The 16,691-nt window shown below is 40.9% G+C and overlaps 1 protein-coding gene across 3 annotated transcripts in view; it reads right to left on the reverse strand.

Annotated features, from left to right (window-relative positions):
• LOC126545268 (rhotekin-2-like) overlaps positions 1–16,691 on the reverse strand; it is a 196,181-nt gene that overhangs the window by 15,092 nt on the left and 164,398 nt on the right. For all 3 annotated transcript variants that reach the window (XM_050193055.3, XM_050193053.3, XM_055061318.2), the window contains exons 3-9: positions 13,721–13,770; positions 13,277–13,451; positions 12,312–12,465; positions 8,133–8,158; positions 7,755–7,959; positions 4,834–4,959; positions 335–497 (exon numbers count right to left, since the gene is read on the reverse strand). In XM_050193055.3, coding sequence (XP_050049012.2) covers positions 335–497; positions 4,834–4,959; positions 7,755–7,959; positions 8,133–8,158; positions 12,312–12,465; positions 13,277–13,451; positions 13,721–13,770 — 899 coding nt within the window. The remainder of the gene's footprint in view (positions 1–334; positions 498–4,833; positions 4,960–7,754; positions 7,960–8,132; positions 8,159–12,311; positions 12,466–13,276; positions 13,452–13,720; positions 13,771–16,691) is intronic.

Consider the following 16,691-nt stretch of genomic DNA (forward strand, 5'->3'; position numbering starts at 1 on the left):
GGCTGTTTGGTGTAAGGCAGCATCTGTATGTCCTCAGTACATGCTTCGAATTCTCTAAGACATTGCTTTGAAAGCTTTTTAGAGCCAAGTATTAGCATCCACAACACAGCCACCTTGGGCAAGGAAAAAAATTGTTTGATATCTGATTCTTGCATATTCCAGAAATACAAGTTGTTCCTCTGCATGTGAAGACCACTGATAGGGCAATTACGATTACATATTACATTTACATACATACATATGCACCAAGCATCTGTACAACTACAGCTATTTTGTACTTTCTAACCTCAAAATTGAATGCGTGACCAATGTGTCGCTTTTCAACCCGACTTACCATGATCCTTTATGTGCTGCCGTAAGTGAAGCAACCACTTTGTGAAGTCCTGCTCACCATCAGCAACGATGAGATGTTCTTGCACCTTGTCAGCAATGGCACTGATTATGCGGATGGCATGCATGTACTTTGAAGAGCAGTTATCTGTTCGTAGATGCGTGTCCTACAGAGAACATGAGCATATATCACTTGAAAGTCTGCACTGGGAACTTAAATTAAGGACAAGAGGTACTATACAGCTGCTACAGCCAAAGACTATGTGTTCTTTGCAGACAATAAGAAATAAAAGCAATGCCCCTATGTTTGTTAACCAAATAAACTACCTATGACAGCGATTACAGTAAAACCTTGTTAATATGTAGTTGGCGTGGAATGGGGATCAAGTATGCACTAAGTGATGCACTAATTAACTGACAATGGCAGATGAGTGGCTTAGACTTACCAACCAAAAAGTGTTAATTATCGCTCAAACACACACACAGACAAGCTTTACTTGCGAGCAGGCAGCAAAAAAATCTGATTTTCATTTGCCACTGTAGTGGCCTTGCAGTGACAACGGCATTCTCAAACTCAGCAAGGCTGCGAGCCAGTTTCTCCATCAGTTCCCACTTCTTTGTGAATGTCCTCATGACACTCAGCGCACTAGCTAAATTGGATATGAAAGGGCCATAAACTATGGGAGCAGGTAACATGTTATATACCATGTTTTAATGTCACTGTCGGTCATGTTAAAACCAGTGCCACGCAACCTAGCACCACACAAATTGCTGGGTTGTGTCCACGCATTTCGGGACCTCCGAGGAAACCTGCTTGTGGAAAGAAGCATACCATGCCATATGTCACATGCGCAGTTGGCGTTGTGTATGAGATTCCGCTTAAGTGCAGAAAGATATATATCGGACAAAACGGCTGATGCATCAATGATCGAGTACGGGAACACGAGTGATCTGTAGCTAACAAAGCTTCTTTTCATTTGCTGATGCATTGTAAGGTCCTGTCTCTGTGAGTCAAGTCTTTACGGTATTAAAATTCTAGGCAGGAGTGGCAATGCTTTGGCCAGAGAAATCATGGAGGCATGTCATATTAGAAGGAAAGAAAAAGCGCCTGTATTAGCGATAAGTTGGTTGTTTTACGTAGCAAAGAAAAGCAGTTTTTAGAAATGATGATGTAATCTATAAACTTCTTGGTATGATGCATTGGTTGGCTTGATGGACAGTGCGTTGCACGATCCTGGTCTGCTGTGTACTTAAGCAGGTGAAGTCTTCACAATAAAATTTAGTTGCGAGTTAATGCTTGTACTGTGCTTCTGTGTCTTTCTTTTGTCCCGTCTTGGAACTGTGCTTACCAGTATTCAGTTGTTAAGCATAAACCAATTAGCCCAGCAACAAATTTTGTTAAAGTGACCAGTAGGTTGCAACACGCGACCAATACGTTGCAGCAAGCGACTGAGCTTGCACCAGCATATCAGGAGAAAACATGCACGGAGAAGTTGGCGAAGACTTGGGCGAAGCACCCAAAGAAGTGTGCACCAGTTAGAACCTACTGGGAACCAAGCTGTACTGGCAGCCGTTCAGAGCTGTTTCTGACGTCGTGGCAATTTGTGGCCTTCCTCACTGTTACGTTTTCCCGGCTGTTAAGTTTTTTTGTACGCGCGCCCTTGAAGAACGTATCAACAGGGTTCTACTGTATAAAGATATTTACAGTGCACTGAACACACAATTGTGCAAACAGGTCTACAAAACACATGCAATGCACACGGCACATATTCTTAATCATCCAATACACACATTATAGGCCTACACAGAAACGTAGCTGCATTTCTATTCTAACAACTTTGAAAGAGCATTTTGTGTTTAACTTGTTCTCACTTATTAAGTCTTGCAACATGACTGCATTTTTCTTGGTCCACATTATTCAATAAAACACTTAAGTTCATTGCTTGCCTAGTTAGTCCAGGAAGAAAATGAAAAGAAAACAGCATTGTATGTACACCTTCTAATCGGAAAAGCAAGCAGCTACTGAGGTGTGGAACAATTTCACAAAGTGTTGCAATTTAAAGTGCATACAAACCAGGAAAACTATATCGTCTTTTATTGAACAATGAAGACCAAGAACTGCAATCTTTCTGCAGAATTTGATCCACTGTGAAGTAGAGGTAACACAGCCTTCTATTGCAAACACATAACCTTCTATTAAAGTTGTTAGAATAAATATGCAGGTGACTGCATATTATAGGGAACTCAAAACTCAGAGTAAAAATATCAAATTCTTTCTGGAGCAGTTGTGGTCCTAGTATTAACATGCTATGGTTCATCACAATGAAGGACACAATGTGCACAAAACTTCAGCAAATGTAAGAATACAGCATCTCTCAGATAAAGCAAAAACAAACAAACAAAAAGCCATGCTGCTGAAATTAATGTTTTTGATATGGCCAAAACAAACAAAAGCCGATGATGCCACAGTAATGGTAGGATTTGGATGGTACAACACTGAACAAACAGCGAAGCTTGTGGGTGTTTTCTAACAGCCTCGCACTTATGCCAGTAACTTTGCAGCTACCATACTTTCAAGCAATAGTTGCTAAGAAACATTCTGTGAATGACCTTCACCATATTAGTTATTCCCCGAGAAAAATATATAGTAAGACATGCTACTGTCGGGCATTTGACAATTTTTCCCTCCAAATACTATCTGGTAAAAGCACATTCAGGGAAGGGGTTGCCCAAAAGTGACACCTTTGTAGTTTCGTGGTACTCTTGAGTAGATGACATTTCTCCCTTTCATTAAATTTTCTGCAGAACTGATTTGTTGATTCAGTGTTCCTTCTAGTGATGCAAAACTATTGGTAATAGTATAGATAGTTTTTTTAAGTATAGATAGTGTAACAATGACAATCTGTAGTATTCCTAATGATAGTATTATGATATTTTGGGATTAAACTATTGATAGTGCAACAGAAACTATAGATATTAGTACTATTGATAGTACTATCAATAGCATTGCAATAGTTCACAACTGACAGTATTATCAATAGGTTTGCAATTTTTGGCTAGTAATTTTACCAAAATGTTTGCGACAACTGAACATCAGGAATCCTTAGTTCATGCAGTTGGGAACTCACAAACGTCACTGCAGTTTATTTGCTGTGTTTACGTGTGGAACATCGCAAGATTTTACATTATCAATAGCGCACTATACAGTAAAACCTTGTTAATACGTACCCACCTAGTAAGTAATTCCGGTTAGAATATAGTCACAATGGATTTCCCCACCCTGTCACCACTGAACCCAACGTATTGGCTAACCACTGAAGCAGCAATCACTTAATGCATGCCAAACAGTTAGTTCATAGTATTTACTTCATTTTTCAGTGCACACGAACGTGGAACTGGCGAAATGTCGTGCACGCAGACCATAGATAGCGAAAAAGCGATGCACGGATCTTTCCCGGAGTGCGGTTTCCACTGATAGTGAAGTAAAAACACGGTAGCCATGACATGTTTCCACCTCCCAGCTTCTAGCACTTCCATGTCGTCGTTATGGATGATGACATGGATGATGGCCCTTCCGTATCCAACGCAGATAATGTGTTGATGCCATGATGGTGTTTTGCAAAAAAGTGGGGCCTGATGGAGAAAATGGCTCACAGCCTTGCTGACTTTCAGGATGCCATTGTCACTGCAAGGCCGCCATGGCAGCAAGGGAAAATCACAAATTTTTTGCTGCATGGTCGCAAATAAAATTTGTCTGCGTGTGTTTGAGTGAGTCTATAACCGATAAGTCTATAGCTGCTCATCTGCTATTGTTGATTAATTCGTACCTACATTGCTTAGTGCATACCAGATCCATGTCCACTCTCCCCCTTCCCAAATTATGTATTAACAAGGCTTTAGGGTACATAGTACTATCACTAGTGCATCATGAATCATACTATCAGTACTAGCAATCGTTTTTGTACTATCGATAGTTCAATAATGACCTAACTATCGATAGTATCGGTACTATTAACAATAGTTTTGCGTCACTAACTCCTGTGCTTCAAGTTATCAATTAATTTCGCCTTGCACTGCCATCGGCTAGTTTCTTGATCAGTTCGGATGGTAGAGCGACTACCCCGAAAGGACATTGGTTCTGATTAATTTTAATCCTCAGACCAGGTCAAATTTTTCTTCAACAGCAAAGCTTTCTTTCTGAGAAACTGATATAGGTTTCTTTTCTGTTTACTTTGTAGCTACTCTCAAGTAGATGACAATCTTTCTCCAGACGAAATTTTCTTGACCTAGCAGATTTCCACAGAATTGATTTGCTTCAATATCTTTTACTTGAAGCAGCTTAAGTAAACTGTTAGGCAAGTAAACAATATTAAGTTATGCAGCCTTCTTGGATTTTTGCCTAGAAAAAATATTTCTGACAACTCATTTTACTTAGAGCCAGACGTGTGAACCACATTGCACAGGTAGGTAAACCAGGTCGTGAAATTATTTGACCATACACACCATGTTGATTGGGATGCTCAGAACAGGAGGTAGATGCCTAGCGTCTTCTGGACTAGTCCAGAGGCAAAGCTGGAAGTTCTTGAGGACACACCAAAGGCGTCGACGGCCACTTACACCATTGGCCAGCTGTAACACCACGAAAAGCAATTATGCAGTGATTATGAAGAGACTAAGCCGTATGTTTTTTTTTTTCTGGATGCACAGAAGAGCTTGCAATGCCAACAAGAGCAATTAAAACATGAATAAATACTTTGTGTCATACACTACAGCCCTCATAAAAGTTCTCATAACTGCTCATAAAAAGGTTATCTGCCCTACCTCATCCGAAGAAAGTACAAGCAGTATTGTGAGCCATCCATAGGAACCATGCAAAGAGATTCATTTCACCCCACATCCTTGTTCACATCCCACATGATTGCAGAATTTCGCCAGTGTGTCATTTCCTGCGCAACCTTGCTTATGCATCTGCAAAGCTCTACCCACATGGCTCAGTCAAGAAAACTTGCATGGTTCAAAATATGACCTGCATGAAGCTAAAGTAGCTGTACAGTGACAGATACCTATAGTGTGCTAACTTGGGCAGATTGCTACATATTTGGGTGAAAATATGTGGATCCTACGCATTGTGGGAATCAATGTAAGTGAAGCTTTCTATGCTGTTTTCTTTGATTGATGATAAGCAGCAGTGATGTAGATGGCAAATGTGTAACTTTTTGAATGTTTAGTCCAATACGAGAGTAGTGAGTTAATGTTAAACATTACCTTGCATGCACCACTGATGTTTGTCTGCGTAGTACACAGATCACACAGGGAGAGGTGTTTTATTGAGGTGGTGTTGTGTGCCATTGTTTGTAATCTCTGAGAGGGTTGAGCATTATCATTGCCTCACATGGCACATCGCATCGCGGCAGAAGTGTTAAACTTTAATTGAATTATGGGGCTGTACATGCCAAAACCATGATCGGATGATGAGGCACGCCATAGTGGCAGATTCCGGATTAATTTTGACGCCCTAGTGTTCTTTAACATGCACCTAAACCTGCTACACATATGTGGTCATCACCAAGCGCATAAAAGTGCATGAGTGCAGGACAGGTTTACACATCACATTCATGATATGGCAACTCTTTTTTGAGCAAAGATACAGAGAGCTCGCTGAAGCAGGAGCCACCATACTTGTAGATAACAAATGCTTCAAATATCTCACACATTCTTTGTTCCTGAGAACCCTCTGTATTTTTGCTCGAGACAGAGTTGTCATACCTTAAATGTGATGTGTAAATGTGCCCTGCTTTCATGCACTTGGTGCGACTGCATGTGTGTAGCCTTACACTATGAATAAACATTATGTTTGCTAGTCAGTGCTCCTACATCTCGTCTCATCTTGTTCCACTCAAAAGCACCGTTTCTTTGCCCTAGTACGTGATGGGCCAGGAAATAAACGCACAAATTTTTTCCAACCTGTGGTTGCTGCTGAGGTGCAAAAAGCACAAGCGAACATATTTGGTGACCATTTGAACAGTAGCTTCACGTGAAAGGGACTTCAGTTTTGCTGCGAGTTTTGCTTTTATCTATTGATTATTAAGGTTGTGTGGACTCCAGAAGTAACATTTTTTGAAGCCACCCTTGTGCATATCATATATCATTTCCGGAATCACACGGCGCTGTAACAAATACATCACAGAGCTGGCCTTTTTGGGTTTAGAAAACAGAGAAGGAATTGTTACAACTGCAGCATAACTTGACCACATGACATCATCCCAACCAACAGTGAAAAAATAGGAACAGCAAGTGCTAACCAGTGCTTGTATTATACAGGTGTCAATAAGCTGTTCATTCATTCTATTTATTGCCATGCTTAGTGCTCTGGAAAAAACAAACTATGCTAAGCTGAATTCTTCGAGAAGCTGAACAGTTCAAGAACCCTTATTTAGTTTCAGTACATTTAGTGCCCTCTTGTTTAGATCGACTTCTCATAGGACAAACAGCTCTCCAAGGTCCCTTCATGTTCGTCTTAAATGGAGCCTACTGTATATGCAAATTATTATTCCAGCTATAGTGCCAGACTTAAACCAGGAATGGTAAAAAAGAGCACTCTATTTATGCATAAAAAACAGTCTTCAAACAAAACATCTTGAAACCTGCATAGTCCCCTATTTACAATAAGAACTCTTAAGCATCTTTGTCGAATCATTTCAATACACAAGTGCTAATTTCCAGGTAATTTACCTGATGCTTTCCCTGGCTTCATTGTCTGTTGGCTTTATCAAAAATCGAGCCCCTCAGTTTTCCTTCTTCTCTCGTTCATTTATAGCGAGGGTTTTGAACCTGGCAGCTTTGATGTCATTAGGTAGCATATGAGGGTTCTTTAGCCATGCACCTCCTCTCCTACGCTCATGTGTTACGTGACGTGATGCTATCGGGCAAAAAGGGATGTTTCACATCTGCCCACATGGCTCTGATTGGCGCTGGCTAACACTCCTAGGGCTAGATTTAGTAAGCATAAATACCCAAGTTAGTGGAAGGACTGATAGCTGTCGCCGTAACACAATCGGTAGCACAACACGCACGTAATGTGGAGGTTGTGGGTTTGACGCCCACCAGCAGCAAGCTATTTTTTCGTTCAGTTTCATTCCCCCCGCTCCTCCTCTTTTTTTCTACATTTCAATTGCAACCCTTGCTAATTTTCCTGATGCTTTCCTTGGCTTCATTGTGTGGTGCCTTTGTTGGCTTCTTATGATATGACTAATAAAAATCGGGCCCTCGGTGTCTTTTCTTCTCATTATATATATATATATATATATATCATTGCATGCCATTCCCAGGTGGTGCTCACGTTGGCAATTGTAAATGGGGAATCAACAACACTATGGTGGCAGGGGTGGTAACAACTACAGAATTAAGTGAAACGCTGTGGTTACCTGCACAACACCAAGATACCCTGAGAGCTGCTCTTCATGGGTGCAGTCTGGGACAACAGCCAGCTTGCAACAGAAGTGCCCAAAGAGAGGTAGTTGAAGCTGCGGATTCTCCAGGCTCTCCATGGTGAGGTCATAGGTGTGTGCCTTGTCATCGGCATCACTCAGTCGCAGCGTAGCATGAGCCTCAAGCTCAAACTTTGGCCCTCTGCATGTCAACCAATCAGGAGCAGGACATATAGTCACTTTCCAGCTACCCTGGTACACAGTGATTTTTACCTTAAAATATGTAAAACTACTGCAATAAAAAAAGTGAATGCAAGTATAAAAATGCATGCTTAGAAACAGAAAAACACAGCATGCACAAAAAAACTGTCTTACATTTCGAAGGAGTTCAGCTCCTCTTTCTGTAAAGAATAAGAGAAGCAATTATGCCATGAAAAAATTGTAAGCTGAACGTGCTGGTTAGGGCATGCAGAGTACAATAGAATAAATATAAGCACCAATTTTGGAAGTGCATTACTTTCTTGATAGCACACACAGTTCGCAAGAACTATGACATCATAAGTTACATTCGCTGGAGTTCCATGCAAGTTATTTCAGGTGCTTTTAAAAAATGTTCTGTGCAGAGTGCCCAGTGACAAAGTAACTTCCAACATTTTGCTTCTTTTGCTAAAACAGAAGACACACACAATGTTACTCAAAAAGCCAGAACCTCACTGCGTGAAACACTAAATGCAGCTTAGTGCAACTATGACTGCAGGCATAAGCTGACAAAAAGATAAACTAAAAATTTTTTTGTGCAAATGTGAATGAAGCATTAAAGGTGACTGCCTAGCTGTGAAGGGATTGTATTCAGCCATCATTACACTGTTTTGTCGCCCTTTCCTGACTGCATTCACTATTGCACAGTCCTCAGCAACTGAAATACGATACTCAGAGCACGTGACTGCCATTGCTTCTTGCATCACCGGTAGATACTGGCGACACAGAGCTGATGCATCTTTGTACCCCATGAAAGTGAAATACTTTTTGATGCATTGTGACTGCATTCAGCCCTTTAGCGATTACCCAGCGCTCACCAGTGGTGCAAAAAGCACTGGCCGCCATGCATCCGACTACTGCATTTCAACCCCTGAGCACAGTACGGTGTACTACCAGTTGAAAACTAGCACAGACCTCCTGCCAAGGCACCTGCAGCCATGTGCTGCCGAAGTGTGCTTGTATGTGTCTGTGCAGCCTTCTGGATGCTGAGTACCATGTTGCTTTTCATATAGAGTTCTACATGTAGCAAAACTTTGTGATGGTGTGTGTGCACGTGCGCACGCGTGTTTTGCTTGCGCGTGTGTTTGCTTGCTTCTGCAATGACAATTGTGGTGCTATAACGGTGTGATCATATCTACTAACCTTCATAACTGTTATGCATGGCACCATTGTACAATCTGTAAGGTAGGCACCATGCTAGTCAATTTGTGTTATATGTCCCACGAATGTTAATGATGAGAACTTCAAAGAACCTGCATGTATAACAGGCTATCACCAGCAGCAGTATACTAATGGCACCTTCAACAGGTTATTTCAGAGTGCTTTGGCCACTGTACAAAGAACATTCAAAATAGCAAATAAGCTTTGTTACACGAGTAAGTTGCTCCAAAACAGGTAACAAGGCTTGATTATAACTGCTAGACCCCATTTATCCTTGTAATACCGCTTGAATTATAACACGACATCACTGCACTGGTGCAGCACAGTGAAATGACCAGTCAAAGGTGCCACGAGTAGTTTTGGCTTGAGGACAGCTGCAGCGTCTTAGTAATGTACTGCCCATGTGCATAGAGGGAATGTGCAAAAGCTCTGAGGAAGGACAGTTGGTATGTGACTGCACACAAAACCACTGTGATAAAAGGAGTGACAAAAAGAAGACAAAAAGCATAGTGCTGACCAGCACCCAAAGCTTATTGAACACTGTGTGCATAGACATAAGTGGGGTGCGAGGGTACAATACAAGAAGGTATGTGTGGTATCGAGAAGATGGCACGCAAGTGACGGCATGGCAAGGTGACGGGCGACCGTTGGGCTACCCAAACAGAGAGAAGCCACAAGCGTGCTGAAAGAAAGGAACGAACAAGACGCTTCCGAAGTTTGTGACGCGACTCCCGGCCAGCCACGTGATTTTTTATTATATACAGGTCAGTGGCATCATGGTGAAGGAGTTACACAAGGTGGTTAGACAAAAGTGCTGGCGCGAGCAGAAGAAAAACCAAAACTGATACACCATGACACAACAGGGTGTGAATACAGTGACTATCGAATTGGAAGAAGCGCCCCAGTGTTTTGTGCATCTGAGGAAATGTGCATTCAACAAGTCAATCTTTACAGAAATTTACAGTTTACAGATGTGCCAAAATGTGCCCATGTCGAGGTTTTCTACTTTGAAATTTTCAGTTTCCTTGCTTGCTTACTGATCTCTCTACTTTTACAAAACAATGACGTTGCTAAAACCTGGGCAGCAGACACAGCGTGCCGTGCAATGCAATGTCAGGTTACTGACAACTCCCAACTACTGTAAGTTGCAATACTTCTGTATTCACATGCAGGACCTGGATGAAAGCCATACGAGTGAATGACTCCAACTGAAAAATCAACATGTGCAGTCAAGTTCTGTTTGGTGCAGATGGATCCTGCTGGCACTTCAGGATCAACAGCCTGCAAAAGTGGCTTAACTTTCTTGCCACTGAGAAACAATGCACACATCAGCACGCCCTGCTATTCATGTCAATCTGTTAGGCGAATACACATATGGATGAAGAACTGTGGGGCCATTTTCTGCTGATTTGACAGCCGTTCCCTTGTTTCTTTTGGTTAGAGAAACATTTGCCAAACAACCCAAGGAGAGACACCAAGAATACTGCCTCCAAGAGCCTCTTGATGAAATTTAAAGCTTAGTAGTGTATGATGCATGCAGGAGATGAATGTGTTCTCCAGAATAGCAACAGCAATGCCCCAGTTGATGACCTTAAAGCAAGGTGAGAAAAACGGCCGAAAGCTCTTTGAGGTCACAATGCACGTTTATAGCATGTGCAATAATGCTTAAAGCTCAGAAAACTGAGACTGTGTCCAGTAGTGTTAATGCAATATCTATTACCTGAATGCGACAAAAATATGTAGTGCTGTTCATTGCTTCTGGCTTTTCTGTGCATGGAAAATGCAGGTCATTCTTAAGTGTTTCACAAGGCAGAATACAGTTTGCACTTTGCAATGGTTAACAAAAAAATTAAGAAAAAAATTGTAAGTACAAACTTAGTAGGTGTAAGGCACTGCATTTGCCCCTAGATCTTCCGGCTACTGATCTAAACTAAATACAAAGCCAAACACATGCAGCATTTAATATCAGCAAAAGGCCTAAAGTTTGTTTAGTACAGCACCAGATATCCAACAAATTTATCTGAGCGTGCACAGCATGAAATACAAACTTATGGGTAATTTGACTACACAATATTAGCTTATTACTTTGTGAGCTCGTTACCGGCGAGACAATTCGAAGATCTACCAACCAGTTTGACTTATCCAAGTATTTATTCACAAGGCCTCACGTTTGATGGAAGGCATCAAAAAGAGCTTCTTGCCTTTGCCGATTTGGTTACAGCGTAGGAAGGTGAAACAACTCATAACAATTAACTACACCATGAACAAACATTTGTCTTGTAAAGAAATTTCAGAACTGACATGCACAACCCACACTGTACACAACCCTAACGGACAACACATAAATGGCGATGGAGCAAGAATGTAAGAAAACAAAGAACGTGTGTGCTCTGGCGTGACAGCGGTGGGCCAATAAGGAGATGGCAGCTGCCATGGTAAGGACAGGCAAGAAGGAAAAATGGGGAGTCCTTGCTGAGTCATCAACAGCCCAGGCTGTTGCAGAAATACCACTCTGAGTTCTTCGCTCTTTATTCAAGACAACTTACATTGGAAATTGTCTTAGGTGACATGAAAAAAGGTGTGCAATGCCTGATGAGGCCATGCCAGCCTTACTGCAAGCTAAATGTGCTGGGTTAGCAAGTGGATACAGCTCTTTGCCATAAAATCTACCTGATGGTCAATACCTTCGCAACCCCTCCTAGTCCTGTACTCCCTTACATTCTGTGCTTATATTCAGACAGAAAATGCAATAAATTTTAGTTGCAGGTCAGCCCAATGTCATTTGTCACCTCCTCCTTGTACCACTTCCTGCACTGTTTTTTTATGTACTAGAAGGCATGTTGCCTTCTTGCACAGGCATTAAATGCCTTCTTTTTTTCTCATCTTTCATTAAAGATATGTCAACACATTAAGCATCACAATTTTTGAGCCTCTGAAAAAGAAAATGTTCCAATATACACTTTTCTTGACACTAATAGCTACTGCACTATTAAACAAGTTGGAGATGATTGCACTGTCTACAAGCAGTTTTATTATAATGAGAACAACAACACTAATCTCACTTTAATTTCTAATGCCGTTTGAAGGCATGAAGCAAGCAGTAAATGTGCTCAAGAAATTGGCATTGCAACTGACCAGTGATGCAGCCAACTTGCGTCCTATGGCTCGGCTAACGGAATTCGTGATCTTGGTTTTTATCTTTCGAGGTGTGCTGGCCATGCTGAGGTCGTCTTGTAGAATATGGCTGTACACTTCCAGCTTGAACTCAAAGTCAGGTGGAATGTTATTACTGTAATCAAAGGCACAGGATGACAATTGACTACTGCTGGACACGTACAAGCATGTGAATGTGCAGAAGTCAATGATAACAGTTTTTTGTGGGCTTGCATTGACATTGTGATGAAAGCAACCATCATGCAAAAAAAGAAGACCTAAACTTCTATAATGTTTTCAGAAGAAAAACTCTGTAGTCATTGACCTACAGGTACCACATAACTTTGTATTGTGGTTAAATTTAGAAAATAAGGAAGCCCTTTACATAAAAAATATAGACTGCAAATTTTTGACAGAAAAAGATATTTTGAGAACATGCATCTCTGCTTGGTACTAGCTGCTAGTGTTTATGTGTTCTATGTGTTTAGTGCATAACGAATCCTTACCAACTAGCTTGGCTGTCTGTCGTTCTAAGTGTTTATGTGCTTTGGGACATGACTCTGGGTGCCCCCTTCTCCTTTTCTTAATGTATAACACCACTTTAACATTTCTTGTAATTCACCATTATATCTCTTTCTTTTCTCTTCAAATGTCTTTTACTGCCTCCACGGGCACATTTCTTACCACAAATGCACATAACTTGTCAGCTACATGAGCATGTGTGACGTGGTATAACTGTTGCATGCTTATGGAGTTAAAGGCAGCAGTGTTCTGGAGGAAGCAGAACTCTTCCAGTTCAATCATTTGGAATGGTTTTCCACCAGCTATAAGACAAAAAAAAAAAAAAAAAAAACTGTGCACTCATTTCAACCCTCTTTGCAAATATGGAAGAAACAAAGAGCGAATGACACATGCTTGGCAAGCAAAGAGAAGATCCTTCAACTTACAAAACAATGGTGTCATCAAAGGAGACGTCGGTCATGCTACGGTCCACATTGCTGACCATAGCCGTGTCATATATCTCGGTGCCAATCTTGAGCAGGCAGAAAACAGCAAACCGGCGGTAGTCACCTTTGTTCTTGAAGTGGTCTGTGTCCTTCCAGATCAGTGGCATTCGGATCTCTGCGAGAATAGCACTGTCACTCAACAATTGAGCCTCTGCATTACCCCAGACTCCTGCAAACCCTGGGCTCCTTTTGTTGCCCACTAAAAGCTGCCACTAGAGTTCAGTGTGCTTCAGCATCCCCGCATTACACTGTCAACCTAAGGAAGTCATAGAAGTCATGTTCTAGCTCCTGCTTGAAAAAGGAGGAGGGGGTGGGGGGTGTTCGTGATCACACGAAACTTAGGCCACACATCACATTGAAATTCAAACAAAAGTGCTGCCTTACCTGACACTGCCACACGGGAACGTGACAACTCCAGAGGGAATCCGCCAATGCTGTGCAAAAAAAGGTAACAATAAGCATGACCTTACCAAAGAATATTTAAAAGAGAGAGATTTAATATACATTCATTGTTTAGCAGATTAGTTCAGTACACAGGACAACACTAATCACTGGCTCTTCCTATTCTTCAGGCTGTGCATAGAGCTACTAGTACACTAAATAATTTTGAGTGTGTTTCTGTCCTGAAAGAAGGCTGAAATTATGTTGTTACAGGCTTGATAATCTAATGTTGCCACAGATATAATGCAAATAAATGAGCCAGGTAAATGTGTGCACCATTGTGTAAAATCTCCTTTCTGTGGGGATCAAGGGTTGTGGTTGTAACATGTAAAAACACCCTCATCAATGTAATTTGATTTACAGAGTATGATTATGCACTGTAAATCAAATTACATTGATTGTCACAGGTCTGTGGCAAGTGCTTACTAGTGCATATAGCTCTCGCATGTAGGCAGCCACAGTCCAAGAAGTAGGTGTCTTTGATGCTGTGAAAACATCAATGTCTCTTTTTATGATTCAAAATTCACTGTGTTACAACAAAGTGTAAATGACTAGGAATGCAAACAGAAATGTTGCCCTCACAGTGTCAACTCTTCTTGCAACCATGTCCTCTGCATGTCTAGCCAAAGCTGCCTCTGTTTTACTGTAGTGCTTTTGATGCAAACTGATTGCAAAACACCCAAGCAACTTTGCTCAGCCTTTCAGAGCATCCTGAAATCTATGTTTCCAAACAATGATGCAGATACCATCAAGCACTATGATCTCCTATGGACAGTCTTGAGACTACAACTGTGATAGCCTACGCACGCGTCTACTTACGTGAGGTGTCATTGCCACTGTGCATAATATTCAAGCTCCCTAAAGACACTTTGCCTGTGCCCTTCTGTGTCATGCACATTCGTGCCATCAAGAGTTCTCTTCAAAAAGCTCGTATGTTCTCCACGTGAGAGACAGCTGCTGCACCTGCCCTTACCACCAAAAATTTCTCACTGGCACTGCCGAACATTATTTGAATTTTTTACATAACAATGTGACTGCAGCAGGGACTAAGTGAAAAGCCAGCTGGCAAACCAGATCATCGCAGGCTACACACCTGGATTACAAGTGCTGTCAAGGAGACATTGCTGTTCTGGTGAAATTGCCCAAAGACGAAAAAAGCCACAGCTTTACATATTCAAGCAATGCCCTTGCCATGTACAATATGTCTGCTGCTGTGAAGAGAGTATGAAGACGATGCATCTTTTTCTTAAAATAGCATTCCAGGAGGGCAATACTTTGAAAAAAAAAAAAACGGTTTCAAGAACTGAACTGTGCTAAGCTTCTGAAATTAGCTATGTATTTGAGTATCTACGCTCATTACTATGCATCTAATAAAAGATTTGTTTTAGCCTCTTATATTTTCCTCAAAAAATGTATCTTTTTACTTATGGATCATGGAGCTCTCAAATTCATCACAAATATAAAAGACGCCATTCTGTTTTGCACAATTACAAAATAATATTAAAGGCACCGTACTGACTTTAGTTTCACTCATGTGAAAGGCATTAATAAGATCTGCCCAAAATTTCATTCACATTACTGCATGTTTTCGAGAAAAGGTACACAAAAATTGAAAATCTGTGAACATACTTTGTAATAATCCAATTTTTTCCTTCTTTCTTTCTTCCTTATCATACACCCCACAGAGCAGCCAGACTTTGCAATAATGGCAGCATTAAACGCCAATGACCATGAGCAAAATGAATGGAAAACTGTACAAAATGTGACCCCATGGCGGCCCCCGACGGCCTATGTCACAATTGCATTCCCTAGTGGCGAAGAAGTATGCTACCCCAAGATAAAATTCAAATCACAATCTCACATCACAGCCAAATAGTTTTGCGGAATGAAGCTCAGCTTACGTGTTAAAACATGCTCAATTTTGCAATGGCAAAAACAACAAAATAAGGGTAAACTACTCCAATAATGGTCAGAAATATGTAAATGTTAGATTTTCTGAAAGCTACAGAAGTAAGCTAACAGCAGTAAAATACTTTCATTCCCTATCTCACTTTCTCTCTGACAAAACAGTTTTATTACATTTTAATGTCAGTGGTCAGGATGCAGTAGAGTAAAAACATACCAGGGCATGCTAGGTGATTTCTATGATACTCTAGAGTGCCTTTTGCTGCACAGAGTTTACATTTCGTGCCCCTTGGGATTGCGTGGACATGATAATTAGAAGAGCATAGGAGGGCTGCACATGGTAGCTGCTTCATTTTAGATGCAGTCAGTGCTCTTTCGGTCAAGCTTGGGAACATTAACTGGCCACTACATCGATAAAAGAACACACTATATTGCCTTCAGAAAGTATCTCTTCACAGTCACTACTAAAGACATTTAGACTAGGAGATGCAAGCAGCTTGTGTTTGCATTCATACATAAGGCACTTGGCATTGTGCAAAGTAAAACTATTTTTGTGCAATGGCTGCAGCTCTGAAGATACAAAGTCTTTGTTTAAATAGTTTGAATAAATTAGTTTATTAATTTGTATATCTTTGTGAATCTATATCTTCAGTCTGTTCAGGTGGATCACCTGAAGAGGTCGAGATTACTTGCACTACAAATCACAATCTCTGCATGGCTAAATAAAAAGATTGAATAATTAACTTTTTAGTTATTCACTTCAACAGACATGTTGAAGTTTCTCAACAAAAGTAGAGCAGTAGTGAAGTTATGTCCGCTTCACATCAGTTTCATCACCTTCGTTAGCATCAGACTAGCATCAGTTTTGAGATATGCATCCTTAAAATGTGCTATTTCAATTTCACGATTACAACAGGTGCTTGAAAGTCAATAAAAGTTAACTAGAGCATCTTTGTAATTTTCCCTGGATATTTGCAATGTCAGAGCAGGGAATTTTCGCCTCTTCCAG

This window comes from Dermacentor andersoni, chromosome 1 (genome assembly GCF_023375885.2).
Source record: "Dermacentor andersoni chromosome 1, qqDerAnde1_hic_scaffold, whole genome shotgun sequence".
NCBI classification, from domain to species: domain Eukaryota; kingdom Metazoa; phylum Arthropoda; class Arachnida; order Ixodida; family Ixodidae; genus Dermacentor; species Dermacentor andersoni.